The 27,712-nt window shown below is 47.6% G+C and overlaps 14 protein-coding genes across 14 annotated transcripts; 8 read left to right on the top strand and 6 right to left on the bottom strand.

Annotated features, from left to right (window-relative positions):
* The first annotated feature begins 646 nt into the window (after positions 1 to 646).
* BC939DRAFT_470728 (kinase-like domain-containing protein) lies at positions 647 to 3,085 on the top strand. Its single transcript, XM_051558151.1, has 3 exons — positions 647 to 816; positions 909 to 967; positions 1,088 to 3,085. The coding sequence occupies exon 3, from the start codon at positions 1,111 to 1,113 to the stop codon at positions 2,707 to 2,709; it is 1,599 nt and encodes a 532-aa protein (XP_051406087.1). The 5' UTR covers positions 647 to 816; positions 909 to 967; positions 1,088 to 1,110; the 3' UTR covers positions 2,710 to 3,085.
* A 186-nt stretch (positions 3,086 to 3,271) lies between these two features.
* Positions 3,272 to 3,702, bottom strand: BC939DRAFT_512206 (kinase-like domain-containing protein; the record flags this gene model as incomplete). Its single annotated transcript, XM_051561106.1, is given in 2 exon segments — positions 3,272 to 3,510; positions 3,522 to 3,702. 2 exon segments carry the CDS (start codon positions 3,700 to 3,702, stop codon positions 3,272 to 3,274), a joined length of 420 nt encoding a protein of 139 aa, XP_051406086.1.
* Positions 3,703 to 5,670: 1,968 nt separating this feature from the next.
* Positions 5,671 to 7,428, top strand: BC939DRAFT_67400 (kinase-like domain-containing protein). The gene is made up of 2 exons (XM_051561821.1): positions 5,671 to 5,841; positions 5,956 to 7,428. Exon 2 carries the CDS (start codon positions 5,971 to 5,973, stop codon positions 7,225 to 7,227), a length of 1,257 nt encoding a protein of 418 aa, XP_051406085.1. The 5' UTR covers positions 5,671 to 5,841; positions 5,956 to 5,970; the 3' UTR covers positions 7,228 to 7,428.
* Positions 7,429 to 7,485: 57 nt separating this feature from the next.
* BC939DRAFT_512204 (uncharacterized protein) lies at positions 7,486 to 8,202 on the bottom strand (the record flags this gene model as incomplete). The annotated part of the gene is made up of 1 exon (XM_051561105.1): positions 7,486 to 8,202. Exon 1 carries the CDS (start codon positions 7,903 to 7,905, stop codon positions 7,486 to 7,488), a length of 420 nt encoding a protein of 139 aa, XP_051406084.1. The 5' UTR covers positions 7,906 to 8,202.
* An 81-nt stretch (positions 8,203 to 8,283) lies between these two features.
* BC939DRAFT_482387 (uncharacterized protein) lies at positions 8,284 to 9,599 on the bottom strand (the record flags this gene model as incomplete). The annotated part of the gene is made up of 4 exons (XM_051559116.1): positions 8,284 to 8,326; positions 8,462 to 8,857; positions 9,048 to 9,364; positions 9,567 to 9,599. 4 exons carry the CDS (start codon positions 9,597 to 9,599, stop codon positions 8,284 to 8,286), a joined length of 789 nt encoding a protein of 262 aa, XP_051406083.1.
* A 1,195-nt stretch (positions 9,600 to 10,794) lies between these two features.
* Positions 10,795 to 16,479, bottom strand: BC939DRAFT_470718 (armadillo-type protein). The gene is made up of 21 exons (XM_051558150.1): positions 16,299 to 16,479; positions 16,015 to 16,212; positions 15,739 to 15,923; positions 15,274 to 15,637; positions 14,974 to 15,184; positions 14,726 to 14,874; positions 14,570 to 14,634; positions 14,391 to 14,480; positions 14,160 to 14,306; positions 14,013 to 14,061; positions 13,853 to 13,925; positions 13,636 to 13,769; positions 12,926 to 13,534; positions 12,755 to 12,820; positions 12,520 to 12,668; positions 12,115 to 12,419; positions 11,862 to 12,015; positions 11,656 to 11,770; positions 11,410 to 11,556; positions 11,068 to 11,318; positions 10,795 to 10,944 (listed from the first exon to the last, which is right to left on the bottom strand). The coding sequence occupies exons 1-21, from the start codon at positions 16,377 to 16,379 to the stop codon at positions 10,863 to 10,865; spliced, it is 3,624 nt and encodes a 1,207-aa protein (XP_051406082.1). The 5' UTR covers positions 16,380 to 16,479; the 3' UTR covers positions 10,795 to 10,862.
* On the top strand, positions 16,464 to 17,785 carry BC939DRAFT_470717 (RNA polymerase III transcription factor IIIC subunit-domain-containing protein). The gene is made up of 5 exons (XM_051558149.1): positions 16,464 to 16,744; positions 16,855 to 17,197; positions 17,316 to 17,430; positions 17,530 to 17,554; positions 17,650 to 17,785. Exons 1-5 carry the CDS (start codon positions 16,604 to 16,606, stop codon positions 17,761 to 17,763), a joined length of 738 nt encoding a protein of 245 aa, XP_051406081.1. The 5' UTR covers positions 16,464 to 16,603; the 3' UTR covers positions 17,764 to 17,785.
* Position 17,786: 1 nt separating this feature from the next.
* BC939DRAFT_470715 (Gar1/Naf1 RNA binding region-domain-containing protein) lies at positions 17,787 to 20,005 on the bottom strand. Its single transcript, XM_051558148.1, has 3 exons — positions 19,395 to 20,005; positions 18,914 to 19,310; positions 17,787 to 18,813 (listed from the first exon to the last, which is right to left on the bottom strand). Exons 1-3 carry the CDS (start codon positions 19,949 to 19,951, stop codon positions 17,803 to 17,805), a joined length of 1,965 nt encoding a protein of 654 aa, XP_051406080.1. The 5' UTR covers positions 19,952 to 20,005; the 3' UTR covers positions 17,787 to 17,802.
* BC939DRAFT_470713 (30S ribosomal protein S16) lies at positions 19,863 to 20,912 on the top strand. Its single transcript, XM_051558147.1, has 2 exons — positions 19,863 to 20,304; positions 20,423 to 20,912. The coding sequence occupies exons 1-2, from the start codon at positions 20,071 to 20,073 to the stop codon at positions 20,528 to 20,530; spliced, it is 342 nt and encodes a 113-aa protein (XP_051406079.1). The 5' UTR covers positions 19,863 to 20,070; the 3' UTR covers positions 20,531 to 20,912.
* BC939DRAFT_470712 (uncharacterized protein) lies at positions 20,913 to 21,656 on the top strand. Its single transcript, XM_051558146.1, has one exon. It carries the CDS (start codon positions 20,969 to 20,971, stop codon positions 21,548 to 21,550), a length of 582 nt encoding a protein of 193 aa, XP_051406078.1. The 5' UTR covers positions 20,913 to 20,968; the 3' UTR covers positions 21,551 to 21,656.
* A 4-nt stretch (positions 21,657 to 21,660) lies between these two features.
* Positions 21,661 to 23,479, top strand: BC939DRAFT_470711 (uncharacterized protein; the record flags this gene model as incomplete). Its single annotated transcript, XM_051558145.1, has 2 exons — positions 21,661 to 22,306; positions 22,557 to 23,479. Coding segments are annotated over 2 exons (1,322 nt in total), but the record flags the coding sequence as incomplete, so codon positions are not given.
* Positions 23,480 to 23,679: 200 nt separating this feature from the next.
* On the top strand, positions 23,680 to 24,532 carry BC939DRAFT_512182 (uncharacterized protein; the record flags this gene model as incomplete). The annotated part of the gene is made up of 1 exon (XM_051561104.1): positions 23,680 to 24,532. The coding sequence occupies exon 1, from the start codon at positions 23,723 to 23,725 to the stop codon at positions 24,530 to 24,532; it is 810 nt and encodes a 269-aa protein (XP_051406076.1). The 5' UTR covers positions 23,680 to 23,722.
* A 317-nt stretch (positions 24,533 to 24,849) lies between these two features.
* BC939DRAFT_470708 (uncharacterized protein) lies at positions 24,850 to 26,008 on the top strand. The gene is made up of 5 exons (XM_051558144.1): positions 24,850 to 24,898; positions 25,054 to 25,106; positions 25,308 to 25,380; positions 25,539 to 25,616; positions 25,799 to 26,008. The coding sequence occupies exons 1-5, from the start codon at positions 24,883 to 24,885 to the stop codon at positions 25,930 to 25,932; spliced, it is 354 nt and encodes a 117-aa protein (XP_051406075.1). The 5' UTR covers positions 24,850 to 24,882; the 3' UTR covers positions 25,933 to 26,008.
* Positions 26,009 to 26,039: 31 nt separating this feature from the next.
* BC939DRAFT_470706 (ankyrin repeat-containing domain protein) lies at positions 26,040 to 27,659 on the bottom strand. The gene is made up of 5 exons (XM_051558143.1): positions 27,417 to 27,659; positions 27,156 to 27,282; positions 26,813 to 26,991; positions 26,406 to 26,506; positions 26,040 to 26,261 (listed from the first exon to the last, which is right to left on the bottom strand). Exons 1-5 carry the CDS (start codon positions 27,442 to 27,444, stop codon positions 26,196 to 26,198), a joined length of 501 nt encoding a protein of 166 aa, XP_051406074.1. The 5' UTR covers positions 27,445 to 27,659; the 3' UTR covers positions 26,040 to 26,195.
* Between the last annotated feature and the right edge of the window lie 53 nt (positions 27,660 to 27,712).

The following is a 27,712-nucleotide window of genomic DNA, read 5'->3' as shown; positions in this document are numbered from 1 at the left end:
ATAGCAAGGAGATCTCCCAGGGTTACGGCCTGACTCGAAAGACACTTAAAACGGCAGCTGACAATGGAGATACCAAAGCATGTACTCACTTGGCTTCTATGTACCTCCGCGGATGCGGCGTCGCTCAAAACAACGACGAAGCTATAAGATGGTATCTCGAGGCTGCCAAACGAGGGGATGTCGAAGCGCAGTGCTCCCTCGCAGACATGTATGTGACGGGTGACCGTGTCGAGCGAGACTATGATGAGGCCTACAAATGTATTTCGATGGCTGTCGAACAGGACTATGCACCTACACAGTACGAGCCTGGTATGCTCTATCTCCAAGGTCAAGGCATCTCTCGGGGCGGCTCCGAAGCAGTGAAATGGTTTCGCAAGGCTGTCGATCAAGGGAACCCTGATGCGCAACACCGGTTGGCAAACTGTATCTCAAAGGGAGGGGCGTTCGCAAAAACATGTCAGAGTATTACGTTCCTTCGCAAAGAGGCCGGCCAGGGAAATACTGAAGCTGGTGTCCCTTATGTTGCAGTTATAACACATATTGATTATTCATGCACATGCTGTTACTGTCAGTATTGGCTAATAAACGTAGAGCAGGTACCATGTTCGCCACTCTCTGGTCCAGGGGATGTTTAAATACAAGACGATTCTGATTTCTTTTTTTTTACCCCAATTTCTCTCACGCTGCCCCTACACCATCCAACTCCATTCCCACTAACACCCATAACCAAGCACACAAGCACGCTCGTATACATTGACATACGCTCCTACGCTTGCGATCGAGCGCACTTGCAGTCACCCACGCTTCTTTCACCAGGTAAGTCGATGACCAAGTAAAAACAGTAGCTCCCGGCGTCGACAGCTATTACTGGAGCCCCTAACATGTATTATGTGTCTGCTGCCATATAGGGCCTCACACCTTACTCCTATCTCTTTCATCGCTCCTGTGAACCCAGTTTTTTCTAACAGTAAGTGTATCCTGTTCCGGCAATGAACCCTCTTCCATGCTGGCAAAAAATACGTCTCAGAAACTAGATATGAATGTTCTTAAGCAATATACTAACAGACATATTTATATACTCTTAAAGAGTGACTTAACTGGCTATCACAAATGTCCGGAACTTTAGTAAATCGCCCGCCCGAGTCGTGGGGCAAATTGGGCGAGATTCCACCTCCTAGCCCTAAGACGTTCATTGGAAATGGAGCATTTGGCGAGGTCTATTGGTGGAACAGGGATGGAACCATGATGGCCGTGAAGAGGCTCAGAACAGCAGACGGGGACGATTGCGATATCAAGATGGAGGCAAAGATTGTATCTCTGCTCGCACATAGGCACATCATCCAGTGCTACGGTGTGGAGCTAGACGACCTCTACGCCTACATTATCACAGATTATGCTGCAGGCGGCAGTCTCACGAAAGCCATACCAAGACTGGATTGGAGCAACAAAAGAAGGATTGTGGCGGAGGTGGCTCGCGGACTGGGGTACCTTCATAGCATGGGTATCATTCACAAAGACATCAAAGGAGACAATATTTTGTTGACGGAGCACGACGAAGTCAGGTTATGCGACTTTGGACTGGCTAGTGTCATAAACTCTGCTGTTTCTGTCTCCAAATATGGACAAATGGGGACGCCAGGATATGCCGCGCCAGAACTGATGTCTACGAACCCCAAATTCTCAGACAAGTCCGACGTCTTTGCGCTCGGTATTGTGATGAGGGAGATGCTGGATCAGAACGCACCTCCGGACTACACTGTGCTTATGACCCGATGCATCGATGCGGATCCGAACAACAGGCCTACTACAGACGAGATCGAGGATGCGTTACAGGTTCCCGGGGTCCACAACGACGTTGGTGGAGATAGCGCGGACGAGACAGCGCATAACCTATCGGCCGACGATGAATATGATCTGGGACTGCGGCAATACAGCGGGGACGGAGTCAAGCGCAATCGTGCAGAGGCCGCAGAGCGCTTCCGGAGGGCATCGAACATGGGACACGCAAAGGCCCAGTATCAGTTGGCAGAGATGTACCGCACTGGAGATGGTATCCTACAGGATTACACTAAGTCTGTAGAATGGTACCGGAAGGCCGCTGATCAAGGATACGCCCCGGCACAGACTTGTCTCGGGCTTTTATTTCTTACCGGTAGCAATGGGGTTTCCCAGGATCACTGCCTCGCCCAAAAGACACTTAAAATGGCAGCTGACAATGGAGATACCAAAGCATGTACTCACTTGGCTTCTATGTACCTCCGCGGATGCGGCGTCGCTCAAAACAACGACGAAGCTATAAGATGGTATCTCGAGGCTGCCAAACGAGGGGATGTCGAAGCGCAGTGCTCCCTCGCAGACATGTATGTGACGGGTGACCGTGTCGAGCGAGACTATGATGAGGCCTACAAATGTATTTCGATGGCTGTCGAACAGGACTATGCACCTGCACAGTACGGTCTTGGTATGCTCTATCTCCAAGGTCAAGGCATCTCTCAGAGCGACTCCGAAGCAGTGAAATGGTTTCGCAAGGCCGCCGACCAGGGGAACCCTGATGCGCAACACCGGTTAGGCGTGTTGTATCTCGAGGGAAAAGGTGTTCGAAAGAATAAGTCAAAGGGCATGGTGTTGCTTCGCAAAGCGGCCGATCAGGGCAACATTGAAGCTCGCGTCACGCTAGCTTTCAACCGTTTGCTTCTTAAATATTATTAAAGTCTCCCATTCTGACCTATCCTACCTTCACTTTCGATAGTGAAATTTTGAATATAGTGACCCATGGCACTCGTCTCAGACAAAAACAAGACGCAGTTCATCTTGTAGAGAAGATGGTTCGTTGGAGTCCCCTTCGTTCCTCTCTACACTTCCACAACCGGTACTGCTCCTCACCCGGTTCCATTTCCATCTTAAAAATCTTCCTGCAGAGTTCCTTTCTCGTAATTATAGTATTTGCGATGGAGCCTGGTGTCCCTCTCTTCCTCTTTTTTTATTTTTATTTTCTGCAATACGCATATCGATCTGTAAGAGGAGTAATCGCGCAGTACGAAGTACAAGAGTCGCAAATAAATGTAGAGAAAAGAGTCGCGTCTACCTGAAGGAGCATCTTCCTTTCGAGTCATACCTATCATTGTATCATGCGTTATTCCTTGATTCAATCTACAAATCACTCCTCTTGAGCTAATTCAAGAGTACCACAATATAGTTCTTCGAATCAGAGCAGAATCATTTCCACGCACAACAGCTCCTCCACGACCCAATCCATTTTGGGCCTCGCGTTTTAGTATCGGTGCAGACACTTTTGCATCAGCGCGGTGTATTTGGCACAGATCCTGTTACCCTCCAGCCCCACAAGATCTGCGCTAAGTTCTGGCTCCTTGCCAGTCGAGATCTCATACATGAGAACACCGAACGAGCACACGTCCGTCTCTTGAGATGTTTCAAAATTCAGTATCCTCTCAGGAGCCCACCATCTCTTGATGCTTTCCTCCGCAGCGGACGTTGGGCCGTAATACGCCCCTCTTCCTTACATAACTCGAACCCTGTAAGCATGGGCTCCAGCTTATCGGTCAGCAAGACGTTGGCGACCCTGATATCTCTGTGCATGACACGTTTCGCGTCAACCTTGATGTCGTGCATGTAGACCAATGCATCGGCAACCTTGCGCGCAATAGTGATCTTCTCAAGGGATGTCAGCTCCTTGCCCACCATGACACCTATGTCGTCTCGCTCGATGATACGACACGTGAACTATACCCTGGGATACTACTGTGAGCAGAGCGAGCGAGCGACTCGCTTGAGTGAGCGACCAGCCAAAAATGTATGTTGCTCGCTCAAATTACATAATCTTTCTGTTGCCAAGGAAGTTCTGGTGTCAAAAAAAAGGTGCTACTATGCGTGTATTATAACATGACTCTATGCACAGCGGTCTTTGTTGTGAGCGATGAGCGAGCGATCTCGAAAAAAAATTCGTCGCTCACGTTAGTATCCTGGGGTAGCTAGTCCTGAACTTGACGCCACCCTTCCGTGCCGCGCTTTGAACGTACTGTCCAGGTCCTCCAGGTGCTGTTATCAGGCCTTGGATCGACCACACGTATCGTCCATATATGCTCCCAGTGCAGCCCTGATAAGGACTCGGACATGAATCGGCTGAATGTGTAAGACGCGTTCTCCAAGCCGAAAGGCATCACATTGTTGGTGGAGGTTTCGAATGGTGTTGCTGTGTAGCTGCTGGGGAGCACCGATGCACCGCTTATCGGTGGGAGGATAACCCCAATTGACTCTGACGGGGATGAGTTAACGCTGCACTGCAGGGCTTAAAGAGGATAGACTCCTTTTCCCAGTGTAACCAATGGCGGAGAGTGTAATGGATGCAAATGAAACGCTGCAGGGGGTGGGCACGCCAATCAAAGGAGGGGTCAAAGCGTAACACAAAGAAGATTACACCCGGAAGCATAGCAACTGCAACAGCGGTTGTTCATGCTCAGTGGGGGCTACAAGAATAGGGCGCTTTTAAAAGTATTGATGCGACGAGTATGACAGGGCGGCACCAGAGCTGTTGAGGGGGATGCCAGTGCGTGCAGGATAGCGATGCACAGTGAAGAAAAGACCAAGGCCTGCCCTGCTTTTTATTCCCACCCCACTACGCCCACAATGACACAGTGCTCAAAGCCCCAGGTACTACAGATTCGATCACATAATAACCTGAGACCCAGCCAAGCCACTAAGTACTCGTACCCTGCAAGCTCGTCTGGATGTTTAGCAAAGGCTAGATCTTCCTCTCGGTAATCTTGTTCAACCCGACATGTGCAATTCGTTTGCGGATGAACCCGTCCTTCTTCGTGGTCAAGGTTGGCGGAGCGTATCACTCTCTCTCCACCTCTACAATCCTCCCGGTCCGCGACTCTCCTTCAATGTTCTTCCTCTAGTAGTCAAGGTCCTTTAGCGAGTAGTGCGGTGCTCACCTAGCATAGATCGCTTTCACTCCGTGAGCGACGTTACTCTTGTGCCCCATAACCGTAGTCACCTCTAGATCCTCTATATTCATGGAGACATGCTGAAGAAGCTTGTGTGTCGAGAGCGTCGGAAGATGTGAGTCACCGGGAAGTGGGCTATCCATCTAGGGTTAGGGGGGGCGGGGGCGGATTGTTGCAATTGTTGCCAAGAAATGGTATAAAGTTTTGGGAAGCAGCCTATATGAAAAGAAGGCCTTTTTACAAATATCAATAATGAAACGTATCTCCAGTAGACTATGTATGGTTCTCACTCCGCGGCCTGAAGCAACATGATCATTGTGCAACATTGAATTGGCGAGGCGAAATTTTACGCCATGTAAACAAGCATCATACGACAGACAACAGTCATCTCCAGCTCTTGAAGTTCATTATAAGTGTCGTCAAAGCCCGAAAGTATCTAAACTGGGCCGGGTTGCCAATCGTCGTGGTGTTCAAGGGCCTGATAGCGGAGCACTACCTCCAGGCGCCATATGTATAGCATAAATATGCTTTAGTTTCCCTTGGCTATCGAAGCGTATAACTGAGCTGCACAGCAAGGAGTGGGAGGCTGATCTGCACGGTAGTCCCGTTTAGATATGGCATGCTATGAAGATGGGACGAGGCTGTATTTATCTCCCTCTAATTTTCCCGTTGACATAAAAGGGTTCCCACAAATCCTCTTCCTTGTCTTCACACAAAGTTTCCCCTCTAATACATACCCGCGCCCTCAAACACTCCCGCGCTCGCACACATTCGCACACGCTCGCACACGTCCGTACAATAGGTATGTTATAGAGCAAGCAAGTGTAGCAGTGTCGAGATATGCTTCTGGACTTGAGAACCCCTGGCAAGAATTGTACACCTGTCATGCCGAAGCTACCCCACTGACATGTTTTATTTTATCATTCCTCTAATATCTCTTCGCTTGCACCACCCGAAACCTTCGGCACGTTATCTCGCCCCTTGATAGAGGTCTACAAGCAATATGGCTGATCCAACGGCTATTATATCCATCATCTCAAGCTTGGTGGCAGGTATCGACAGCAGCGTCTCTCGCGTCAAGTTTAACAAGCGCATCTGTGGACGACTGGCTAGAAAGTGCCGTTGGATTGAGAAACGCCTGGAAAGCGGTGACCTGGGCTCTCCAGATGATCTTGCTCTGGTAGCACTCAAGGAGCTACTCGAGGAGTGTGCCAAGGATCTGAAGAAGTTCGCAGGCTCTGGGTTCCTTATGCGTATTATCAGAAGTGGTGGCATCCCTGAGATCTGTGAGATACACATGGGAGAGCTGGATGACTGGGTAGGCAGAGCACAGAAGACGTCCCTCAAGGCCAAGGACGATACCGACTCTGACCCGGATGACGACGAGTTTGATCAAGACGACGCCATGAGATACGACATTAAAGTATCCAATAATCAGCACGATGCCAGGAAAGTATTTCTTTCTACCTTGGCACCTCCCAGACTTCAAGAACGAGCAATTGTAAATCCGGACCACCTCGGCCAGGACAGAGAACTGGTCGGAACATTCTTGTTTGGCAACATCTACCGGGGAACGTACAAAGGAGATGCTGTTTATATCCGGGAGATAGGCAGCGATATCCACGAGGGATATATCAAGAACATCAAAGATGGCATCCTGCTGGCCCAGTGTCTCTCGGACTGCAGTAACATCGTACGGATTTATGGCTTCTGCGGAGATCGAACAATTGTGACAGCCATGCCTGCCAACGGACCCCTAAACGAGTACCCGGGCAAGCTGACTTCCCTTGAGAAGGTCACCATTGCACGCAAGGTTGCCGATGCACTGGTCTTTATGTACGATATCAAGGCAAACGCAAAACGTGTCGTGCACAGAGATATCAGAGCCGCCAATGTCTTGCTGACCGACAAGCTGGAGCCCATACTTACAGGGTTCGAGCTATGCAAGGAAGAGGGGTGTATTACAGCCCAACGTCCCGCTGCGGAGGAAAGCATCAAGAGATGGTGGGCCCCTGAGAGGATAGAAGATTTTGGAACATCTCCAGAGACGGACGTGTACTCGTTCGGTGTTCTCATGTATGAGATCTCGACTGGCAAGGAGCCAGAACTTGGCGCAGATCTTGTGGGGCTGGAGGGTAACAGGATCTGTGCCGAATACACCGCGCTGATGCAAAAGTGTCTGCAGCGACGCAACAACGCGAGACCCAAGATAGATAAGGTATACGAGGAGTTGTTATCCATAGAGACAGGTCTTGCGTAAAGGACCCATATTGAGTTGCCTCTATACATATACCAATAAAAGAGAAGGGATTTCCGAACTGACCAAGAAGCATCGTTGGGTACAGGGATATGCAGAACTTGATACGACCCCAAAGAAATGCGCTCAATCAAAGACGCAGTTTATCCAGGATCTGTTTAGCTCATATTGCGCGACGATCCCCCTCGTCAATGGACGCGCGTGTCGCAAGAAAACCAATGGACGTCGTTTTTGAGATCTGCGTCATATATTTATTGTCATCTATTCTTCGATCCTATGCAACCTGTCTACATCCCTTAGAATCTTCTTGCAGCCTTGCAGCACTCGACCGCGCTTTCGAATGCGTTGGTGCCTGCCTCCTGTCTCGCAGAACTCCTTCCCTGCTTTTATCTTTGCCCAGGAATCTGCTCCCTCAACCGCTTTGCAGGCCCATGCCTCTGCCTCGAAGCCGTCCTTACTGACAAAAAATTCGTTGAAGTATGCTTCTGCCGGCAGATGATATGCTGGGAGAAATCCATCTGCAGATGTCTTTTGAAACCACTCCACAGCCTCCAGTTGAGCTTGTCTGTCGTCATCGTCCAATCCCACGCCGTTAATGCTCTCATCTTCTTGGTATGCCTTCTGATAGCACTCGACGGCCATCAGCAGATCTTTATTCATCCCCAGCCCGCTGCCGTACATGTTGCTGAGGCAGTATAGGGCCTGGATGCTCCCACTTTCTTTCACCTTGAGAAATCACTCCGTTGACTCGGGATAGTCTAGTTCCATGCCGATCCCCTCATAGCACATGTAGCCGATGTTTAACTTGGCATCTGTCGATCTGCCACTGCCTGATTTGAGATACCAATCCATCGCCTTATAAAAGTCCTGCTTCACACCGAGGCGATGGTGGTACATGTATCCAATATTGAGGTTGGCGTCTAGATCTCATGCGTCGCTTACCTTTACATACCACTCCGTAGTCTTAGTGTAATCCTTCCCTACGCCACGGCCATCGCGATTCATGAGACCGACCATGTACTTGGAGAGGACAAACCCACCATCGCTTGCCACGAGAAATCATTCCATAGCCTTGGCATAGTCTATCTCCACGCCGAAGCCACTGTAATACATGGCGCCGATGTTGTGCTTGGCCCCCACCACTCCGTCGTTACTTGCCATGACAGACCACTCTATAGCTTTGACAAAGTCCTTCTGTATACCAAGCCCAGAAAGTTACATGCTCCCAATGCTATACTTGGCCAACGCTAGTCCAGCATAGCCTGCCTTGAGAAACCACTCCATAGCCTTGCTAAAGTCCTGCTTCATGCCAAAGCCAGTATCGTACATATGACTGATGCTGTACTTGGCGTCTGTCGATCCGCCATTACTCGCCTCGAGACACCACTCCATAGTCTTAACGTAGTCTTGTTCAATGCTATGGCCGTTAAAATACATGATGCCGATGTTGGACTTGGCACTCGGATCTATAGCATCGCTTGCCTTGAGATACCACTCCATAGCTTTGGCATAGTCCTGCTTTACGCCGCGCTCCTCGATGTACAAGTGACCGAGATCGCGTTGAGCATCCTCATTCTCTAGCTCATCAGCCGTCAGAAAGTATTTCATATTTGTCGAGGAGGATATTGGCGTTCTTGATGTCACAGTGGATAATGTCCAAGGTGTGGAGATAGGTCAGACCCGGCGAGACCTGCTTCGCGATCAGTATCCTGGGTTCCCATCCCGAGATAGAATCACTTGAAATAGCGTATGATACGCTGCCGCCCTCAAGATACTCCATCACCAGCTAGCCTTCTCGAAAATGATAGAACTGGACAATGTACCTGTTGAACACCTGCTTGAAGATGGCCGCCTCGCACCTACAGTCCTCATGTTTGGGGTTCAGGAACCTCTTGACCACCACAGTCTCGCGTCCGATCTTGGCCTTGAAGGTCTCTGCTTGGCCTCCATGGCCTATTTTCTCTCCTAGTATGATACCTTCCATCTTGTAAGGGGAGATTTGGTGAGTGGGCGAAGAAGGTGTTGTATAGTGGGTTAACACCGAGGAACGCAGTTGGCCAAACAAGCGGTGTTGGACACCTGTTAGACCAAGGAACTTCGGGTTGAGCGACATCTCCAGCAAATCATCAAAGTACCAAACCTACGTTGTTAGCGAGGGGTGGCTGCCGCGGGCAATACAGAGCAAGTGTGTAGGGAGGATGTATAAAGTGCTGTAGAGATAGAAAGGAGAAATGGGAGGAAGAACAAAGAGAAGAAAAAAGCATGCGCAAGAGGGGACTTTTGTCTAATCCTAAACCAAGCTCTCCCCTGGAAAACATTGCCTCTCAACCAACATCTCTGACTTTGCCTTCGACAGTAGAAGCAACGGCTGTCATTTGTGTACCGCAAACGTGTATGCATTTGAGTCGACAAAGCAGATATGCTATACTATAAACACGAGGGGCATCAGTTGAATACCGAAGGCATTCGGTTGCGAGTTCAAAATATATCGCTGTAACATGCAAACAGTATTTGTAAACTACCATCTGTAACTCTAAAGGTCATACCCAGGCGCCTGTAGAGATAGAGTATCGGTTCCTAGCGCGATCTGCGCTTCAACAGGACCCTGATCCGCCACCGTACGAAGGAGCGCAAATGTCCCTCCCCTTTCCTCGAAGATACAGTCCAGCTAACCAGCTCACAATCCCTGGTCAGCGGCCTTGTGAAACTATTTTCAGGGCCTTGGAATCGCTCTGAGTAAAGACCACCCAGGCTGGGCTGTACAGATGCATTTCCCTGTTCAGTAGACTTAAACCCCATCCGCAGCTTCAGAATAGTTCTTTTCCTCCATTTAGGATACTCCAAACATTAACTGTACTACCGCGTCTCATCCTTCAGTACCAGGAGGTATGCTAGGCATGGGTTACATGTTTTTACACCATTATCTGTCTGAGGCGAAGCATCAATGATGCTGAGGCTAGTAAAAAGGTGCAAAAACCCCATGCAGACAGACGAGTGAATGAGCCCTCTTTGTGTTGCTATCGAGCATTCCACGCGTTAGCTGGTCAGCTTGAGAGGGGAGTATATCGCTCTTCTGCACTACAGCCCATTTTTCTATGGTAGAGGGCTTAAATTGTGGCATGCGGTAGAAGTACTCTTACCAGATTAATAGTTTCTTCCAACGTGTCTCTCGAGAGATCAGCTCCCGTTGAATGCAAGTGTGCGAGTAAAGACTGAAGGTAGAGTCAGAACTGGGATGGATCGCATGTGCACTAGCAGTTGCTGTCGATAAAAGACAATGTCGCTGCTATCACTCACACCTCTTTTCTTTCTAGCACCATCCGATGCACTGTGCTTGGAGTGCATTGAATACAATAGTATGCGATAATCGACTCGCGTCAAAGATATGCCTGATGTCAGCGCGTTTCTAGCGAGACGAGAAGTCACGCAAGTACGTTTCCTATTTCTCTCTCTCTTCTGCTGCAAATCCTGACATCTTGCCCAAGGAGGAAAAGGACGTGATCTCTCGCCTCGCGCTATCTCCAAACTGTATCGCTAGAGATGTCGTTGTACATTGGGATTTAAAAATGAGGAGAAGAATAGAGGGCACAGTTTTTATTTTCTGAACTAATTCATGGATTTATATTGCCTGTCCTCACTCAGTCCTCCTCTTCCTCCTCTTCACTAGTTTCTGCGTCCTTGTAAACCGCAGTCTTAGCTTTGGCGGCCCTCGATGCCATCCTACAAGCACGAGTTGAGGAATTAAAAACAAATAAAGATAAAAAAGAAATGAACGTGTCAGCATAGGACAAAGAACTAAGTGATATGATCATGCCCAAAGACAGAAAATTCATTCCACGACACCTTCTTGTCGGCTCCTCTGGGATGCGCTCAGCAACTTTGGTCTTCTTTGGTCGTTTAACTCTGGCCGATAAAGAGATGTTCTCGTCTCTGTCGGCACCATCCACCTCATCTTCTTCCATTGAGGATGGCGATCTTGACCGACGCTTGACTGCCTGACCAATCTTTCTATCGACAATAGTCTTGGGTTTCCGCTCGGCTTTGTGTTCGCGAGCACGTATCCACTCTTCAGGGAGATAGGACCTTGTTGAAATCTATGCACAATTCAGAGTATTCTGGCTGAGTGAGTATTGCTATAAAGCAATTAAACATACGTGCATTTTAAATGGGACAGCGAGAACATACCTCAATTGATAGTTCATTCTGATCGAGAGGTATGAACAGTTCGCGAGGGAGCTTGACCTGACCAGGGTAGCTGGTCAATGTCCAGTTGTGCGATCGACTTCTCTCCTGAATCAGATACTGAGCAAGGTCGCTCAAGACATAAAGATTCTAGCACAAAAGATAAGCATTGCCGATCATGTCAGTCGATGAAACGATACACAGCGACTTGAGGCTGCTGCGCCCGAATTATGCGACTATGTAGCATACCAGTGTAGGCTCGTTAATGTTGGCAAATCGAACGGTCTTCAGAAGAGAAGCGATGTAGTACACCAGAGAGACATTCTCAGAGTTGGCCATTGTCTCCAAATAAAACTCAATGTACCTATGACATTCACGATGAGCAGTTAGAAAGATCATTCCGATATTAAATGCTACCCAGATCGGTAACATCCCAAGAATAAAGGATCGCCTACCTAGCAGACAAGTTCAAGTCCTCGATAGAGTGTGCCGGCTGGCCATTTGCGAGTCCATTTTGTGCGGATTCATCCTTTAGGATAAAGTCAGGGTGGTTTGCCAATAAATGCATCACTCTGGCTAGCGTCAGCTCGTTCAGCATCAGCTTACTATCTGATAGGAGTTGGCATGCACAAAGGAGTTCAAACGTCAGCAGGAAACAGCGGAGAAAATTGATCTCAGTGTAGCCGTTAGTGAAGATCGAAAACGTACCGTTGTTTTGGCTTTTCGACTGCTGGATCAAGAAGCTACGGATCTGCAGTCTCCACTCCAGCTCTGGTTCATAGGCAGCCAGAATCAACACAGCCAGATACCGAATATGCAATTCCTGTGCGCGAAGGTACTTCATGATGCGACTCGCCAGTCCATGGCGGACCCGGAATACGGTATCCTGAATAACGAGTGCCAGACGGCTATAATCAGACACCGACACCATCTTCTCGTACATGGGCCTGTTGCGCGTCAGCTTTATTACAAAGCGAGCAGCATTCAGTCTCAAATGGCTTTTCAGCACAGCACTATTGTGTTCAGACGCATAAGCTGTTAAATGAAAAATCTTGCTTTTGAGGTCGTTCACGACATATTTATATTCATGTCATCATGGATACTACGACTTACTTGGTATTCTTTTCATCCACGATCTCTCCTTCCTGGCTAATAATAGTCCAGAGCAGTTTGAAGACGGGACGTACAGCATCTTGTGCTAATGTTGGATCGCTGTCGTGTAATACAATGGCTCGGTTGACCAATACCTTAAGGCCCATAATCTAGTAGTGTCGCACAACTTGGATGTCAGCTCATAATTCTTTCCGAAAACACACATCTTTTTCGAGGAAGAACTCAAAATGCATACCTTTGATAGTGAATATTCGTCCAGATCCTGCTTATCAACCCAGTCCTCTGTCGGTTCGTACACGGTCTATAGTGCACAAAGAATTAAAAAGAATAAAAAAAATATACGTTAGTTAACTATAACCATAAATTTGCACACCGCGCACAAGCGCGACGTTGGCAACCGCATTACCTCCTGCTCCAATGTGTTCGTCATGAGTAACCTCTTGATAATGAACGATACTATAGAGCTGCCGACTGTCTCAAAGATCTGAGGCGAGTACAATACAAACTGCGATAGAATAGCCAGATCCTTCAGCAGTCGTGTTGAGGATATCAACAGCCTGTCGACGATGGTGTCCACGATCTCTTTGCACATCTTGTCATTGTTGGGTATGCTGGCGAGGATAATGGTAGCATGGGTCGCCTGCACGACAGTTCCAGATTCAAGGAATGAATGAAGCGTTTCCTTGGCTTTTGTATCTGCTGGCACCGACTTTGGGAACTGCTTTGCGAATTCCGACAATGTGTATAGAGAGTCGGAGGCGCCTGCAAACTCGGGATCGCGAAGCAAGAACACGATTTCTGCCAAATGATCCTTAAAGATGGCGGGAATGATAAGTGAAATTGACCGCAGCAGTTCTCCAGCGACTTCTCGGAATTCATCACTCTCGCGGATATTCCTGATCAGCTCTGAAAGAATTTCCGAATTCACTAGAGTCAAACTGATCCTTTGAATAAGAATTGAAAACACCTCCAACGTTGGTGGAGCGACATCTCCAATTCGCGAAAGTGTTTCTTTCTAAAAAGGCGTAGTGAAACCAATTATATTAATAATTTATATTAATAAAGGAAAAAATAGAAGCGACATTGATACGTTCAATAAGACTGATGATAGCTTACAGCTGCTTTCTTGATCTCCTTTAGAGAGAGTTGCGAGTTCATGCAGTCCGATATCGACTTGAAAAACTTTTCATCGTGTAGCTGTGCATATTTATGAAGTAGTAATGAGCTCTTGATCGGATCTGGCAAGCGATCTGGTCGATTGCAGGGGATGTTAGAATGAATTCGAGCTGGAGGTCCTTCATTTTCGGCGTCAATGACCCTGGAAGTAGCATACCGCAAAGGATCTTGATGACAACGCCCAATTTCTTTTCGATTTCGTCCGAATCCGTGCTTGCGATTGGAGATGCCTGTCAAATTGGTACAGGATAAAATCTCAGTCTTGAAGGTGTCGCAATATCAGTTGCAAAGGCACCGCAAAGAATTTAAGACCTCACCTCCCGAGCTTTTAGCAGTTGCAGGAACACGTTCATGTAACGTCTCGCGCTATTGATGCAAATAATATCGCATAGACCATAGTTAGTATATAATGCCTCCAGTTACAAACATATTGTAGCGACACATATACAAAGATCATTCATTACTCGACGCTTCTGCGGAGAACAGAGAGGAATCCTGTCCGTCCTTTGTCATCCAGAGCAGAGAACGTAGTAAGAAGACGTTGTGTCCTTGATGCAGCACTTCCATGAGGTGGGAACAATGTAGTGTAAACCGCGTTGTCGACATATGAGCTAAAAATTGATCAGAAGAAAAGTCAAGATCTTCGATCTGAAGGCCACAATAGAATTACCGCTTCATGATGATGGATTACTTACAAGATTTCGTTATCATTAACATATACTGCGTGCAAAATCGCAGAGGGCATCCAAGCAAATTGAGAAATACTGGCTTGCGCTCCGATCTCACTGTATTGATGTGAACGAATATTAAACATGGCGTCAAATGCAAGAGAGATGTACGAAAGCGTAGGATACAGCAGTGCGGTGATACATACATCTCAGGGTATGCTTGGTTATAAAGAATGGAAAGTGTATGGATGGCCTCTTTCGACACTGATTTCTAAGAGAGAAAAAAATAATGAAAATCAGTATACTACCATGTGTATTCCAGCATAGTTACTCCACAGCTGCAGTCGACAAAGTCCACATACTTTCTTGTCTCTGCATCGGTGGCCGACTTGGATCAAAGTATTCTTCTGAATATGGTGGAGACTGGTCTCGTAGTCAAACTCTCCAATAACTTTGCAGGCTACGGCGCGCACCTTTTCGTCCGGGTCTACCAGCTTTTCGGCGAGTCCCTCTATAAAATCAATCCTGGCGTGTCAGAAGATGCTGAAAAAATGGGTGCGAGATAATCCAGGGTAGCGTACCATATTCTCTCTATTTCCAGATTGCTTACCACTCAGCTCTTTTCCCAGATGGCCATGCATCTTAATCAGGTCCACAAGTGATTCAATCCAGACAATTCGGACCTGTGTAGCTTTATCGTTGCGCCTCTGCAGCCACGCCTTCCATGTTGACTCATATTGCGTAGCTAGCTGGGATGTTTTCTCCGCAAACATTTCGCCCAAAGATTTTGTTGCCAATGTCCTGATTGTAATGTCAGATACCTTTGTGCGATAGGAAAATAAGTTGTTATCAATGAGGATGGCCCATTAATCCTAGAGTAATGACGCGGTAAAAAATGCAATACACATACCTTCAGTTCCTCTTCAAGTTGCGGAATGACGTTCAGTAGGAGCGCTGGCGCTGCCTTATTGATCTCGACAACCAGGTGGTGCACAGTCTTGAAGTCTGACAGATCCTTTGAGCTGAGCTCTCCGTTGCCTGCGACCGAGATGACATCTGAAAAGTACTGGAACACATATCTCTGAAGTTTTTCCGCGCAGTTGTTGCCCAAATCACAGGCAAGTCGGTATGCTGCTGGGTTATCGAATTTTTGCTTGTGAAGGAATTGAGCAAGGATGATGTCGACGATCTCCTGAGGCAGTTGATCCGCTTCATCGATAATGTGCTGCAAAAGCTCGGACATGCAGATTTGTACATTTTTTGATTGCTCTGGCCTATTTCGGATTTACGATGAAATAAAAGTACGTGTTTAATACAGATGCCATGTATTGCAACAGGGATGATGCGAATCAAGGGTCTGTCAGAAGATACATACCGAATGTCGTCAAAGATGTTCCTGAATAAATCGACCATGAGCTCATTCGCGTTCTTGAGATCGGTAATCAGTACAATGCTCTTGACAACCGAGAGCGATTCCAGGAGATAGAAATACATGCTGAAGTAAGGGCCTGCCAGGTTGAGAAGGTGTCGCATCTCGTTCACAAACAGTTTAAAGATGGTCTATTAGACAAGGCAGCAATACGTGATTAGACAGAGGTAGTCAAAATAACTGTACTGCCTTCAGACACAGTAACAGCTTCTGATTGCGTACTTGGAGGTTGTTGTTCGTGTAAGGAGCATCAGGCGCATAAAGTCGGAGCATGTCAGCAATAGAACAAGCGGCGTAGATCCTGACACCTTTGTCCTTATGGTTTATAATAGAGGGATCAATGAGCTGCTTAGCGGCTGACGAAAGCGAGGTCTTATCAACGGCTTCTTGCTCCATTGCCTTGAGCTCTTCATGCAGTTCCTATAAACCGGAATACAGAGGCTAGGTTATCATAAAACTTCAACAGCTCTAGTACCTTTTCAACATGGGAGAGAACAAATAAATACCTTGAGTTTCTTAAGCAACTCAGCCGCGTTTCCAGTCAGTTTCTGACGGAACTGCAGTGCTCGAAGACCTGAAGTCACCATGGCTTGAGTAAGGACAGCAAAAGTTGAGAAGGTCTGGGGAGGAAATGAGAGAGATGAATGCAGTGGCAAAGTGATTCCAAAAACGCGTAAAATTGGTGGCGCCAAAGAAAGAGTCGCATTTGTGTTTACGAACCTACATTAATCGTGGTCACTGTCGCCCCTCTATAACGCGTCGCAAGTGCACCAAACAAACCACCTACGACCCGCCCAGGATCCTTGTAGTCATGGAGACGACACCAAAAGCAAAGTTTGCCGACATTCAATCTGTACCGGACACAAAGATTTTCTCTGTCGAGTTCCCAGGACATGTGCAGAATCTCGACAAAGTCAAGGAAGCCCTAGGAGGAGATCAGGCCATAGCGAATGCAAGTACTTTTCACGAGGTGTAGGGGGAACATGGCAGCACACCGGCACATACCGCATCCCGAACTCACTCTCGCAGATACTCCCCAATCATGTCATGGATTTCCAATAGGCATATCATGGAGGGGCACCACTGGACCTTCGGTACAGAATCAAGGATCCATTTTCAATACCCATTCAAGGGGAGACCATCTCGACCCCAAACTTGCTCATGAAGGCCACCAAAAGATACAGAGTCAAGCGCCCCCTAGGAACACAACGATCTCTTCCGCCATATCGTGCGCCAACAGAAGCGGACGAACCGTACGATGAAGACGAAGAACCAGAGTATCGATTTGAGATGGTTGGCGCGATCCCAAAGACAGTGAGGTTTGGCGGTTTGGCGGATTATCAGCATATCGTGGATCCTCGAGACGAACTTGTGCAGATCAAATCGGACCTGCAGAATATGGAATGTACGTAAATAAGCGTGCATCGCTTTGAGATATCGGCACTGGCTGCAGACGAAGGCTCTTGTTAGCGAACATAGCCCCGACTAATGACGCTTTTTTTTTTTATTACTTGACATGATAGATGAGCAACTCATTTCCATCAAGGTTGATAACACCCATCCAACCGAGGACCTTTCAACCCTGCAACTGCTACCGCCACCTGCGGTCGCGAAGGCACCAGTTCCCATGCCATTCAAGTATGTTTCAAAGATCATACTGCTAGAAAAGTACATCATTGTTCGGGCTCAGTACTGACTGACTGCTTACGATTCTCAATTATCGCCTACAACTCATAGATACAAAGCCAGGGGTCGCGACGATGTAAGTTGTGGCTTTACGGCTCTACGGCCTGCTGAGATGTAGCTGAGAAAGTAAATATCTGACAATGCTATCGTTTACTTTTATCCCTATTATAGGAACCAAAAAATCCACCAGGAAGGCAATCAAAACGAAAGGCACGTCCGGGCGAACTGGCAACAACTGTCGACTTCCTTAGTGGAAACAGTGATGATGATGAACCTCCAAAATAAAAGACTTTTGCTTCGAATGCAGAGTATTTTATTACATGACTATTGACTTGACTGGTTGGGGTTTTGCGTCGGAAAAAGCGGTGACAGTAGGTTCATGATCTGCTGTTGCTGTTGCTGATGCTGCTGCTGACTGCTGTCAACCGGTGGTTGCTGTGGAGCATACGAAGCCTGCTGCGGATTAAAAGCCGCATTCATTGGGAGCGAAAGCTGTGGTTGTTGTTGCTGCTGTTGTAATTGGCCCTGCGGTTGCTGTTGTTGCGGTTGTTGCAACTGTTGCTGTTGCTGCTGGAGCCTCATGATGGTGGCCTGCGCTTCCTGAATCTGCTTTTGATAGAGGGCTTGCTGCTGTTGTTGCTGCTGGAAAAGTTGCTGCTGTTGCTGCTGCTGCATCAAGAGCTGCTGTTGGATTTGCTGCTGTTGTTGAAACTGTATCATGGCCTGCTGCTCCTTTTGCTGCTGCTGTGCGAGGCTTGGTATCTGGTTCCGCTGTGTGCCTCCTATCATGTTTTGGATTTCCCGCTGTTGCTGCTGATACCATGGAACAGTGCTAGTAGCTGCTCCTGTCGTCTGGGATGCTCCTGGCACCCCTGACATGGTACCCGGACGCTGAAGAATCTTGTAGTCGTCATCGAACGTGGGCCTGCGTGGCAGCGCTATGGGCCTCCGAGGGGCAGGTGTTGAGAAAGAGGTCGCCGAAGGTACCCCTCCCATCATGGCCTGCATTGCAGCAGAGGTATCGGCGGCCATTTGGGGAGCTTTCCGATCCTTGTTGCCCTTCTTCTTGTTCTTTGCTTGCTTCAGCATCCGCTTATGTTCCATCTCTTGTTCATCGTCAGAAAACTCCATCTCAACCTCGTCCACCTCTTCGTCGTACTTGTTGCTGGCATCGCTCCCCTTCAACGCCTTCAGCGGCCCTGTCAACACAAACGAGCTGTACTCTGGAACTGTGTAAACAATGCATCCAGTTGTACAGATGGCGGGAATCTCTGCTGCAGTGTTGAATCGAATAGAATATAGTGGTCTTGCAATTGGTCCAAAGGTCTCGAAAATCTAATGCAACCAATGTAGCATGCGTGTTAGAGAGCTTCTCTTCAAGTTACAGCGCTGATCAAGCAAACAGAGCGAACGTGGGCATATGGTAAAGACATACCTCTCCAAGTACTTCTCTAACTGTCTCCTCATCCCCATTTCCTTGTTTCACGACTGCGGTTACCGTTCCTGCATCTAAAACACGAACCTCGCCACTGGAGGCAGCCTGTACGACTACTACGTTCTCGACAATGGTCATGATTTTGCCGATCGGTTCTAGTTTCGTGTCTGGCCCCAGTACGATATCTGGCTTCTTGACTTCTGGCAGTTGAAGGATCTCGTTTGCTGTGTGCAGGATGCCGTCGTGCCCAGTTTCCTCGTCATCCATGGCGTCAAGATCTGTTAATGCCTTCTCGCGTTGCTCGATAGTCATCGGCCTGTTGCGCATGCCTTTTGTGCCAGAGTCAGAGTCAGAGTCAGAATCAGAATCAGAATCAGAATCGGACCCAGGCGAATTTCTAGAGAGAAGCGAATCCTGGTTATTATCTGGATGCTGGAGTACGGATCATGAGCGATCACAAAATACGGTATGCACTGCTTACGATTCGTCGTCCTGATCATCATCGCTTGACTCCAGATCACTCGACTCGTATCCTGCATCCTTTATTTCATTCCCTGCAAGTGCAGCATCGATTCTCTCCTCCGTAGTGATCGTCGTGTCAAGAGAGCTTGCTGCAGCTGGAGTATCAGCAATGGAAGAGTTCTGATCATGGATATACAATGTCCCAGTGCCGGGCTGTGTTGCTGTTGATGGTGCAGTCGATACTGGTCCATGGTCTATTGAGATATCTGCGGGAGGCTCGTTTATATGGCTGTCGACGTCCATGCTGTCGCTGGTGGCAACAGACAATTGCTCGTTGGTGAAGGCAGGTTCGACAGGTGGAATGGGAAGCCCGGCAACGACGGTGTGGATAGGCGCCTGACCCGTTTCCATGAGCATATCCTCCTCGACAAAGCCCTCGGCTCCATGATTTTCCACGTCCATTGTATCGTTGAGTGAGTGTATTATAAGCGGCGTAAGCGGAGAGATGTTCAAGGAAGGGGCGAGGTGTGGAAGGCACTTTTTTCTTTTCTTTTTTCTTTTTTTTTGTAGTAGCATTCAAAGTGGCTTTCGTCGGCGGCGAACAACAACAGTCACCTCCCTTCACCTTCCTGATCTCGGACTTGACACGACTGATCAGCATCCTCCTGTTCACTCTTCAAGCAGTCGCCAGCATCATGATCTCCATCAAGCTTGCACGCCACGGTCTCAAAAATACACCATTCTACCATATTGTGGTGCTTCAGAGCCGCTCCAGGCCCACAAGGAAACCCATTGAGCAGCTCGGCACATTCAACCCGCTTCCAGACAAGAACGGTACCAAGGCGGTTACCCTCGACTTTGAACGTGCAAAGTACTGGATCAGCGTTGGCGCAAAGCCAAGCGACACTGTCTCCCGTATTCTAGCCAAGGTATAGCGATAATGGACATGCTTGCTTACCGCTCGTCTAGTGCCTGAACATGGGGGTTTTCTTAGGAAGGTTATTCAAGCTGCTAGCTAACACACCAATGCTGTTGCGGTTGTAATAGGCTGATATTATCCCCCCAAAGCCAAGACCAGGAATGCCCAACCCTGCACCTTCGACTCCCGTCAAAATCTCCCCAGCTCCTGCTGCACCCACCACCCCATCTGCATAATTCCATTCTAGAGCCCTCCTTCTCCCCCGCCTCGCTTTTGCTTCTTTTCGTTCTTCACATGTATTAAAGCCAACTTTTCATCAGCAGGAAATCTGCAGGGAGTGTTCGTTAAGTATTAAACAGGACCTGAGAGCGGTCAACGCGCAGCAGCAACAGGAGCAAGAACAGGAGTGCAGGCAATCTGGATTGAAAGGCGGCAATGGAGAGCGCGTGCAATGCACACGAAAGTATTTATACGTGCAAGAGTGCACTGTGCATGAGCGCTATTATACATCAACTCAGGAATGCAATCGAGGACCTCGGTTCGGGAGCCAACGGAGAGAGCATTAGGAAAGAAGAAAGAGAAATAAGGATCCTTCTGCGGCAGAAATAAGGATGGATGTTTTTATTTATATATCAAAAGAACATTCTAAATCTGCAAAGGCAAGCGTTACAAGTATGGTTGTCCGTACTTTCTTTCACGTTTGCAAGTCTATTTGTGGTTCTGCGCGCGCGCGCATTTATGTGCATGCGTGCGTGAACGGGCGAAGCAGTTGTTTGCATTCATATTTTTGGCTGCACTTGACGGATCGAATCTATGCAACCGCTGAAGTCGTCCAAGGATATCTTGATCGACGCTGGACCTGCACTTGCTTCTGCCTGCCATGGACACTTAATTCGTCATTATCCTCTTTGTCTTCTTCATCAACATCGTCATTACCGTCATCCTCAACCGCCGCTACGTTCTCATCCTTGACCATTGTTCCAGCGACCCTCCGCTCGTTTTGCTTTTTTTGCGTACAATCTTTAATTTGCACTTTCGCTTGTGCACGCTCACGTTTTCTTTTCTTCCTCCTGCACACACCTCTGTCTCTCTTTCTTTTTTCCCCCTTCGCATTCTCCATCCAACTATACACAATCCTCATCCATCATGGCAGCAAGTGTCTCCCCCACGCTCCAAAGCAGACCTATGCATCCCTCTACCTCTGCTGGGAAACGCGACTCGATCGCATCCATAGAACAACAGAAGCAGTTCTATAGCGACATGGCAGAGGTTACTCAGCAGGAACAGCAACAACAGCAGTACCAGCAGTATCAGCAACAACAGTATCAGCAACAGCAGTATCAGCAACAGCAGCAGCAGCAACAGCCCATGTCAATGCCAATAGACTACCAGCAACAGCAACCTTTCGACTTTCAGCAACAGCAGCAGTATTTACCGGAAGAGCAACAACAGCAATATGAATATGAACAGCAAATGTATCAGCAGCAACAGTACGAGCAGGCTCAGCTCTGGCAGCAACAACAAATGCTCCAGCAACAACCATATCTCGAGCAGGAAGACCTACTCAATCAACAAGACCAGTCGGTTCTCTCGCATGACCACCTCAAGCCCGGCCATAAGGCCACATTGCTCTCATACACCCAAACCCTGGAACTTTATCGCCAGAACGCCAAAAAGACCAACGACCCGGAGCTCCAATTTGAGTTTGCTGCCTTCATGATCGATGCTGGCAAGTCCCTGGAGGAGCCACAGGCTAGGGCAGAGCTCTTTGACGAGGCCATGAAGCTCCTGCGAAAGTTGGCCACGGGTGGACATGCAGAGTCGCAACATTATCTGGCTGAATGCTATGCCTCGGGCTTCGCAAAGGGTAAACCGGACTTTGACAAGGCTTTCCCGCTCTGGGTGCAGGCTTCGAAGCATGGACATCCCGATGCGGCCTATCGCACGGGTCGCTGTTATGATGAAGGATTGGGTACTCGCAAAGACAGTGCCAGAGCTGTTCAGTTCTATCGGTACGTATGCATTAGAGCTATGACCACATCATCGCGCAAGCTCAGACGGTCTACTTTGATTCTTGCTTAAAAAAAAAAAAAATCGTCCTTTGCCTGATTGTCCGACATTGCAGGGCTGGGGGTGAATAGTGGAGAGGTCCATGCACTGAAAAAAGCAGGGCTTTTTTTTTTCTTCCTTCCAATCCATGTTCGAGCCCCCTAACGAACGTCCTCTTTTTTTCTGAATCGATTCTCTCTCGCGCCCCTGTAGAAAAGCCGCGTCTGCGAACCATCCAGGAGCCATGTGGAGATTGGGCGTGGTCACACTGTACGGAGAACTCGGCGTGGCAGCCTCACCCCGCGATGGTGTCAAATGGCTCAAGCGATCGGCCCAGGCTGCCACACCCGAATTTCCCTTTGCACTTTACGAACTGGCCCAGTTGCACGAGCGCGGGATCGAAAACATTGTGTTTGTGGATCCTGAATACTCTGTTTCACTTTACTCCCAAGCCGCCGAACTGGGTCACGCCGCATCTGCATTCAGACTGGGCGAATGTTGGGAGTATGGCAAATTGGGCTGCAAACAGGACCCTCGACTCTCGATTCACTACTACACACTTGCGGCTCAGCAGGAGCACCCAGAGGCGTGTTTTGCGCTCGCGGCCTGGTACCTGGTCGGGTCAGTCGGCGTGTTGCCCCAGTCCGATGCGGAGGCGTACATTTGGGCGAAGCGTGCTGCGGATAAGGATCTGGCCAAGGCGTTGTATGCGATGGGATATTTTACTGAGGTTGGAATTGGCCCACGCAAGGACATGCAGGAGGCCATTGAGTGGTACAAGAAGGCTGCGGCCGCTGGAGACAAGCGAGCGACACAACGTCTAGAGGGTGTGCCCGTGGATGCCTCTGGGAAGGACAAGAACAAGGACGAGAAGTGCGCCATTATGTAGATCTCCTTTATTCTAATATCGTTAACTGTTGTAATAGCCAACGAACGGCACCCCCTCCTCCATCTTTCTTTATTTTTCAGCTGATTTTGCGACGAACCCCCTCCAGCTTTCTACAAGCATTTTTGATAAACTTTTTTTAGATCGCCTCGGTAGGAATTTACTCTATGAAAGAACCATCTCTTTGGGGAGCATGAATCGCTCTGATATTGGACCGCTCTATCAGTCCATGCATGCTGCAATGCAGTTGATGAAAAGTCATTTCTCTGACTATGTACCCATCATCGCTGTGTGGTAAATAGATAGATACCACATCCGTAAATGCCCTTTTTTTTCATCAGGAGCAATGTATTCCTTGGGTAACCCATCCATCGCTCTTTTGCGCGCTTTCCGTCTTTTTTTTTTTTTTTTTTTTTTTTTTTTTAAACTAAGGGGACTCACCACCCATAACATTTTTTACACCAAACCTCTACTGAGACCCTTTCAGAACAGCATGTCTGCATCCATACCTTTACGCGCTCTGACAGGAATCCAAAAATCAAGCCTTGAGACAGCGGTATCTTCATGGGCCATTTGGAAGACCCCCAGAGTGGCGGCGGCGGCGACCATCTTTCGTAGACAACAGCATCCACTAAGCACGGAGGCCAAACCAGTGCCTCAACAGCAGTACCAACGCCAACAGCAAAGACAAAGGCAAAAGCAACCACTTTCAAATACCCGGTCCGGTTCGTCCATATCCTCCTGCCGCTGCCATTGCTGCAAACGTAACTCGAACCAGGCGCAGCAGCAGCAGCAACAAGACCAACCATGCGCTCAAGAGAATTCAGAGGCGAGCGTTCAAAAGCGCGAACACAGCGACACCGCCCACCTCGATACCGGCCCCGGCTCTGTCAAAGAAGTCAACAAGGACATTTTGTTTGTGATCGCCGAGGCCGTGTGGGAATTGAATCGCGAGGTCCGAGCGGAATTGAATCGGTTGCAGCCCAAGAAGAAAGGGGAGGAGAATTCGATGGAGAACGGGTCAAAGACCAAGACGTCCACGGCGGAAGCAGCGGTGTGTAAAGGATGCCATAAATCCGAGAGACAAAAGACCGCGCCGGTCGATCCGGCGATCGCACAACTCGAACAAGAGATCCTTGAGCGCGTCTTGGGCAGGCATGGTTTAAGCAAGGAGGATTGGGGAGCGTGGAAGACGCTTCAGCAGAAGAGACACAAGGAAGCACACCCCAAGATCGGGAACGTGGTCGATATCGCGGAAATGTGGAAAAAGTGGAAAAGTGAACGATGGGTAGAAAGCGAATGAATAAAAAAAAAAAAGAAAAAGAGATATATCGATCTACCGATATATTTTCCCCCCAATACACTATCCCGGGGGGCCAGCCCCGTAGACCGTAGACTGTAGACCCGTTGAGAGTATTATTTTCTTATTATTATTGTCACTATTGTTTGTTATTGTTACTATTGTTATTGTTGCGATTATTGGAAAGGAACGCGTTTTGAAAGATCGTTGGTCAGGAAGTGTGCGCTACTTTTTTTTTTTTTTAGAGGCAGTGACCGTTGTTTTATAGAGGTGGTCCCTTTTTTCTGTGCAACTACAACATCGCAACACTTTTTACCTTTTTTTTTTTTAACACCTATACTCAGCAAAAAGCAATGGAACTCTTGTCAAGTACGATGGCATGCACCTGAGGAATTGAAAAAAACCTAGACCCGGAAACCAGCGTCCTGGAGACGCACGCATTTCGATTTTTGAAAGGATTCCTTTGCTAACCCCCAGGATTCACATCATTATAAAAAAAAAAAAACAACCAACCAACCAACCAGATTTCCAGAAGCGAGAACTTGTTGCGGAGGAAATCCTCACCAACAAAGAACTGGTGCGTAATATCAAATTCCAGGAAGAGGAAAAGGAGGAGGAGAAGGAGGAGGAATGGAGGGGGAAAATACTGGGGAATATTCAATACCCAATGCCCACTAGCGCTCTCCCCCAAGAGTATCGCGCTCTTCAGGGACCCAAAGAGGCTGCAGCATCAGACAACTCACAATCCTTTTGTGATTATCTCATCGACTGTTGATAGATCGTTGACTATGACAGGAGGAGGAACAGTAATCGGGAGGCATTGACGAAACTAAAGAAGGATCTTGTACAAGGTAACAACATCCCTTCGTTGTCGTCTTCTTTTTTTCTTTTTTTTCTTTTTTTTATAAAAAATTCGCACGCACTACTTTTGAAGAAGAGAAGGGAGAGCATACTGAACTGATTTCCGAGTAACTCTATGGTGCATTTTCGGATCCTTCCCCGCTCGTAGAAAAGAAAGTCTGGGTCAATCTAGGAGACCTGTTCGTCAAGTTGCCCAAAGAAAATGTCGAGACCATGATCAAGAAAGGTACGAATACTGCCTTTTTTTTCCGTTCCTATTGTTGTTGTTGTTGTTGTTGTTGTTGTTGTTGTTTCGTTGTTGTTGTTTTTTTATCTAGGATCTGCCTTGATGCATTCAGCATATGTCTTGACCATTTTGGCATCTTTCATTTCTTTTTTTTTTGTTCTCCCTGTTTATGGGCGCGATAGATCAAGTGACATTGGACGCAGAGATTTCAGACATTCGGGAGACCATGAAGGAAAAAGTCGTCGAACTGGAAAAGCTCGAGGGAGGCGACGGATCAAAAGCAAGGGCCTTCCAGCTCAAAGGGATGAACAAGTAAATAAGAAATAAAAAGAAAATATGCAAAAAAGAAAAAAAAAAAAAAAACTTTTGAACCCCAATTACTGCAGCATGGGTCTTTTTTCTTTTTTCTTTTTCTTTTTCTTCCTCCTTGGTGCACAATCATCATCCAGTTATTTATTCCTTTGTTATTGTTTTTTGTTGCCACTAAATCGAGCGAGGTTCCTGGTCTAGGGGTATGCTTAAAGGATGATTGAGATTGAGGTTGAGGTTGGGGGTTGGGGGTATGTCGGTATTCTTCTCTTATTCATAGTCGCCGGGCTCGCCATCTGATACTTCGCCATCCTCCACTGAGGCGCCCCTTTCATCCTATTCAAAAAAGAAAAAAAAAAAAAAAAAAAAAAAAGAGAACAAAAGTCGGGAATCAATATTTCAACTTTCTTCCAAAAAGATATCACCAGAACGATCGACTACTTTTTTTAACACCTCAGACTTTCTCTCTTTCTGAATTACATGGTGAGTTCCCAAGGCGGCGTTCTCCAAAAAAATCTTGACCTCCGCATGGGTATCAGCAGCCGCGATATCTACGGGAGTCTGTTGTAATTTGTTCTTGACTATTATGTGAGATGTGAGAAGCACAAATATGGTTGAAAACGTTAGTCGAAATGTCCCTTTCTTTCTTTCTTTCCTTTCTTCCTTTCTTCCTTTTTTTTTTTTTTTTTTTTTTTTCTTGCACGTGTACTTTTCGCACATAAAAATAACATTTCTCAAAAAAGTTGAGCCCAAGACCAAAAGGAAGGTAAAAATGTTGTCGATCGCATTACTCCAGTTGGGGGAGATTATTCATAGAAAAAGAAGAGAAGAAAAAAAAAAAAAAAAAAAAAGCAAAAAAGAAAAAAGCGAATTGAGATAAAACGTACTCTTGGGCGAGGCACCTCCGCGGATCAGGATCTGAACCATATCCAATGCACTCTCCACATCCTGATATCCCGCGGCCTTGTGCAGGGGTGTATCCCCTTCGTCACTGTTGATCGCATTCACTTTGATGCCGTCGTAATACAATAGGATCTCTAAACATCCTGTGGAGCCATATCGGGCACTAAATGAACGGACGCGAGGGGGAAGGGGAACAGAATGAGAATTTTCAAAGACGATGATGGTCAGTCAGGTAGTCAGGCAGTCAGTCAGTCAGGAGGTGGGTTTCTTTCTCAATAGCCTCGAAAAAAAAACGCGCCAAACAGAAAACGGGACGACCCACGTTACGCGTAGTGAAGGGCAGAATTGCCGAGTTCGTCTGTATGGTTGATGTCAAAGCTGCTGCTGTCTGCTGAAAGAATCTGCTCGAGCATGTCCAAATTGTCATCCTTGCATGCTGCGATCAGGATCTCATCTAGCAAACAATTCACGGTTTTTCGAATGAGAAATAAGGTTAGCGACAGCACTTGCTCTCCTTTCCCCCTGACAGTGGAATCGATTCCTTTTTGCAAAAAAAAAAAAAAAACACTCATCGCCTCTCCGCCGTACTGTTGCTGGCGCCTTCGTCGCTGGTCATGATGTATGGTATCTGTTGGTTGCTGTTAGCGTGGAGGGGGAGTCGTGGGAGTTGTGGAGGGCTGGCTGTAATGAAGTAAAAAAGAAGAGAAAAGTGTCGGACGAGGGAAGTGGGAGGGAAAATCAGGAAGGTCTGTACAAAGAAAATAAAAGGTTCTCAAAGTGCTGTGAAATTATATAAATGCTTTGAATATAGGTCTCAGGAACGATGCACATGCCATTTCATAAGCCATTGGGACATGGCTCTCGAAGTGCTCCTCTCCCCTCCT

The sequence above is a fragment of the Gamsiella multidivaricata genome (genome assembly GCF_025024155.1).
Source record: "Gamsiella multidivaricata strain RSA 2152 chromosome Unknown BC939scaffold_148, whole genome shotgun sequence".
NCBI classification, from domain to species: domain Eukaryota; kingdom Fungi; phylum Mortierellomycota; class Mortierellomycetes; order Mortierellales; family Mortierellaceae; genus Gamsiella; species Gamsiella multidivaricata.
This window is presented reverse-complemented; position numbering and strand designations above follow the sequence as displayed.

What these genes read in the sequence shown, in the direction of transcription:
- BC939DRAFT_470717 (XM_051558149.1), top strand. Translation starts at nt 16,604, where the DNA reads ATGGAGACGACACCAAAAGCAAAGTTTGCCGACATTCAATCTGTACCG. An exon ending in GGACCTGCAGAATATGGAAT is followed by an intron (nt 17,198 to 17,315) that starts GTACGTAAATAA and finishes TTGACATGATAG; the next exon opens with ATGAGCAACTCATTTCCATC. An exon ending in AAGCCAGGGGTCGCGACGAT is followed by an intron (nt 17,555 to 17,649) that starts GTAAGTTGTGGC and finishes TCCCTATTATAG; the next exon opens with GAACCAAAAAATCCACCAGG.
- BC939DRAFT_470708 (XM_051558144.1), top strand. An exon ending in TCCTCACCAACAAAGAACTG is followed by an intron (nt 25,107 to 25,307) that starts GTGCGTAATATC and finishes GACTGTTGATAG; the next exon opens with ATCGTTGACTATGACAGGAG. An exon ending in CGAGACCATGATCAAGAAAG is followed by an intron (nt 25,617 to 25,798) that starts GTACGAATACTG and finishes TGGGCGCGATAG; the next exon opens with ATCAAGTGACATTGGACGCA.
- BC939DRAFT_470728 (XM_051558151.1), top strand. Translation starts at nt 1,111, where the DNA reads ATGTCCGGAACTTTAGTAAATCGCCCGCCCGAGTCGTGGGGCAAATTG.
- BC939DRAFT_470712 (XM_051558146.1), top strand. Translation starts at nt 20,969, where the DNA reads ATGGTTGTCCGTACTTTCTTTCACGTTTGCAAGTCTATTTGTGGTTCT.
- BC939DRAFT_470718 (XM_051558150.1), bottom strand. Translation starts at nt 16,379, where the DNA reads ATGGTGACTTCAGGTCTTCGAGCACTGCAGTTCCGTCAGAAACTGACT. An exon ending in TCTGGGAAAAGAGCTGAGTG is followed by an intron (nt 14,875 to 14,973) that starts GTAAGCAATCTG and finishes TTGATTTTATAG; the next exon opens with AGGGACTCGCCGAAAAGCTG. An exon ending in ACCGATGCAGAGACAAGAAA is followed by an intron (nt 14,635 to 14,725) that starts GTATGTGGACTT and finishes TTTCTCTCTTAG; the next exon opens with AAATCAGTGTCGAAAGAGGC.
- BC939DRAFT_470706 (XM_051558143.1), bottom strand. Translation starts at nt 27,444, where the DNA reads ATGACCAGCGACGAAGGCGCCAGCAACA. An exon ending in CGACGAAGGCGCCAGCAACA is followed by an intron (nt 27,283 to 27,416) that starts GTACGGCGGAGA and finishes ATTGTTTGCTAG; the next exon opens with ATGAGATCCTGATCGCAGCA. An exon ending in AATTCTGCCCTTCACTACGC is followed by an intron (nt 26,992 to 27,155) that starts GTAACGTGGGTC and finishes CCGTTCATTTAG; the next exon opens with TGCCCGATATGGCTCCACAG.
- BC939DRAFT_67400 (XM_051561821.1), top strand. Translation starts at nt 5,971, where the DNA reads ATGGCTGATCCAACGGCTATTATATCCATCATCTCAAGCTTGGTGGCA.
- BC939DRAFT_470715 (XM_051558148.1), bottom strand. Translation starts at nt 19,951, where the DNA reads ATGCTACTACAAAAAAAAAGAAAAAAGAAAAGAAAAAAGTGCCTTCCA. An exon ending in GATGATCAGGACGACGAATC is followed by an intron (nt 19,311 to 19,394) that starts GTAAGCAGTGCA and finishes GCTTCTCTCTAG; the next exon opens with AAATTCGCCTGGGTCCGATT. An exon ending in TTAGAGAAGTACTTGGAGAG is followed by an intron (nt 18,814 to 18,913) that starts GTATGTCTTTAC and finishes TGGTTGCATTAG; the next exon opens with ATTTTCGAGACCTTTGGACC.
- BC939DRAFT_470713 (XM_051558147.1), top strand. Translation starts at nt 20,071, where the DNA reads ATGATCTCCATCAAGCTTGCACGCCACGGTCTCAAAAATACACCATTC. An exon ending in TCTCCCGTATTCTAGCCAAG is followed by an intron (nt 20,305 to 20,422) that starts GTATAGCGATAA and finishes CGGTTGTAATAG; the next exon opens with GCTGATATTATCCCCCCAAA.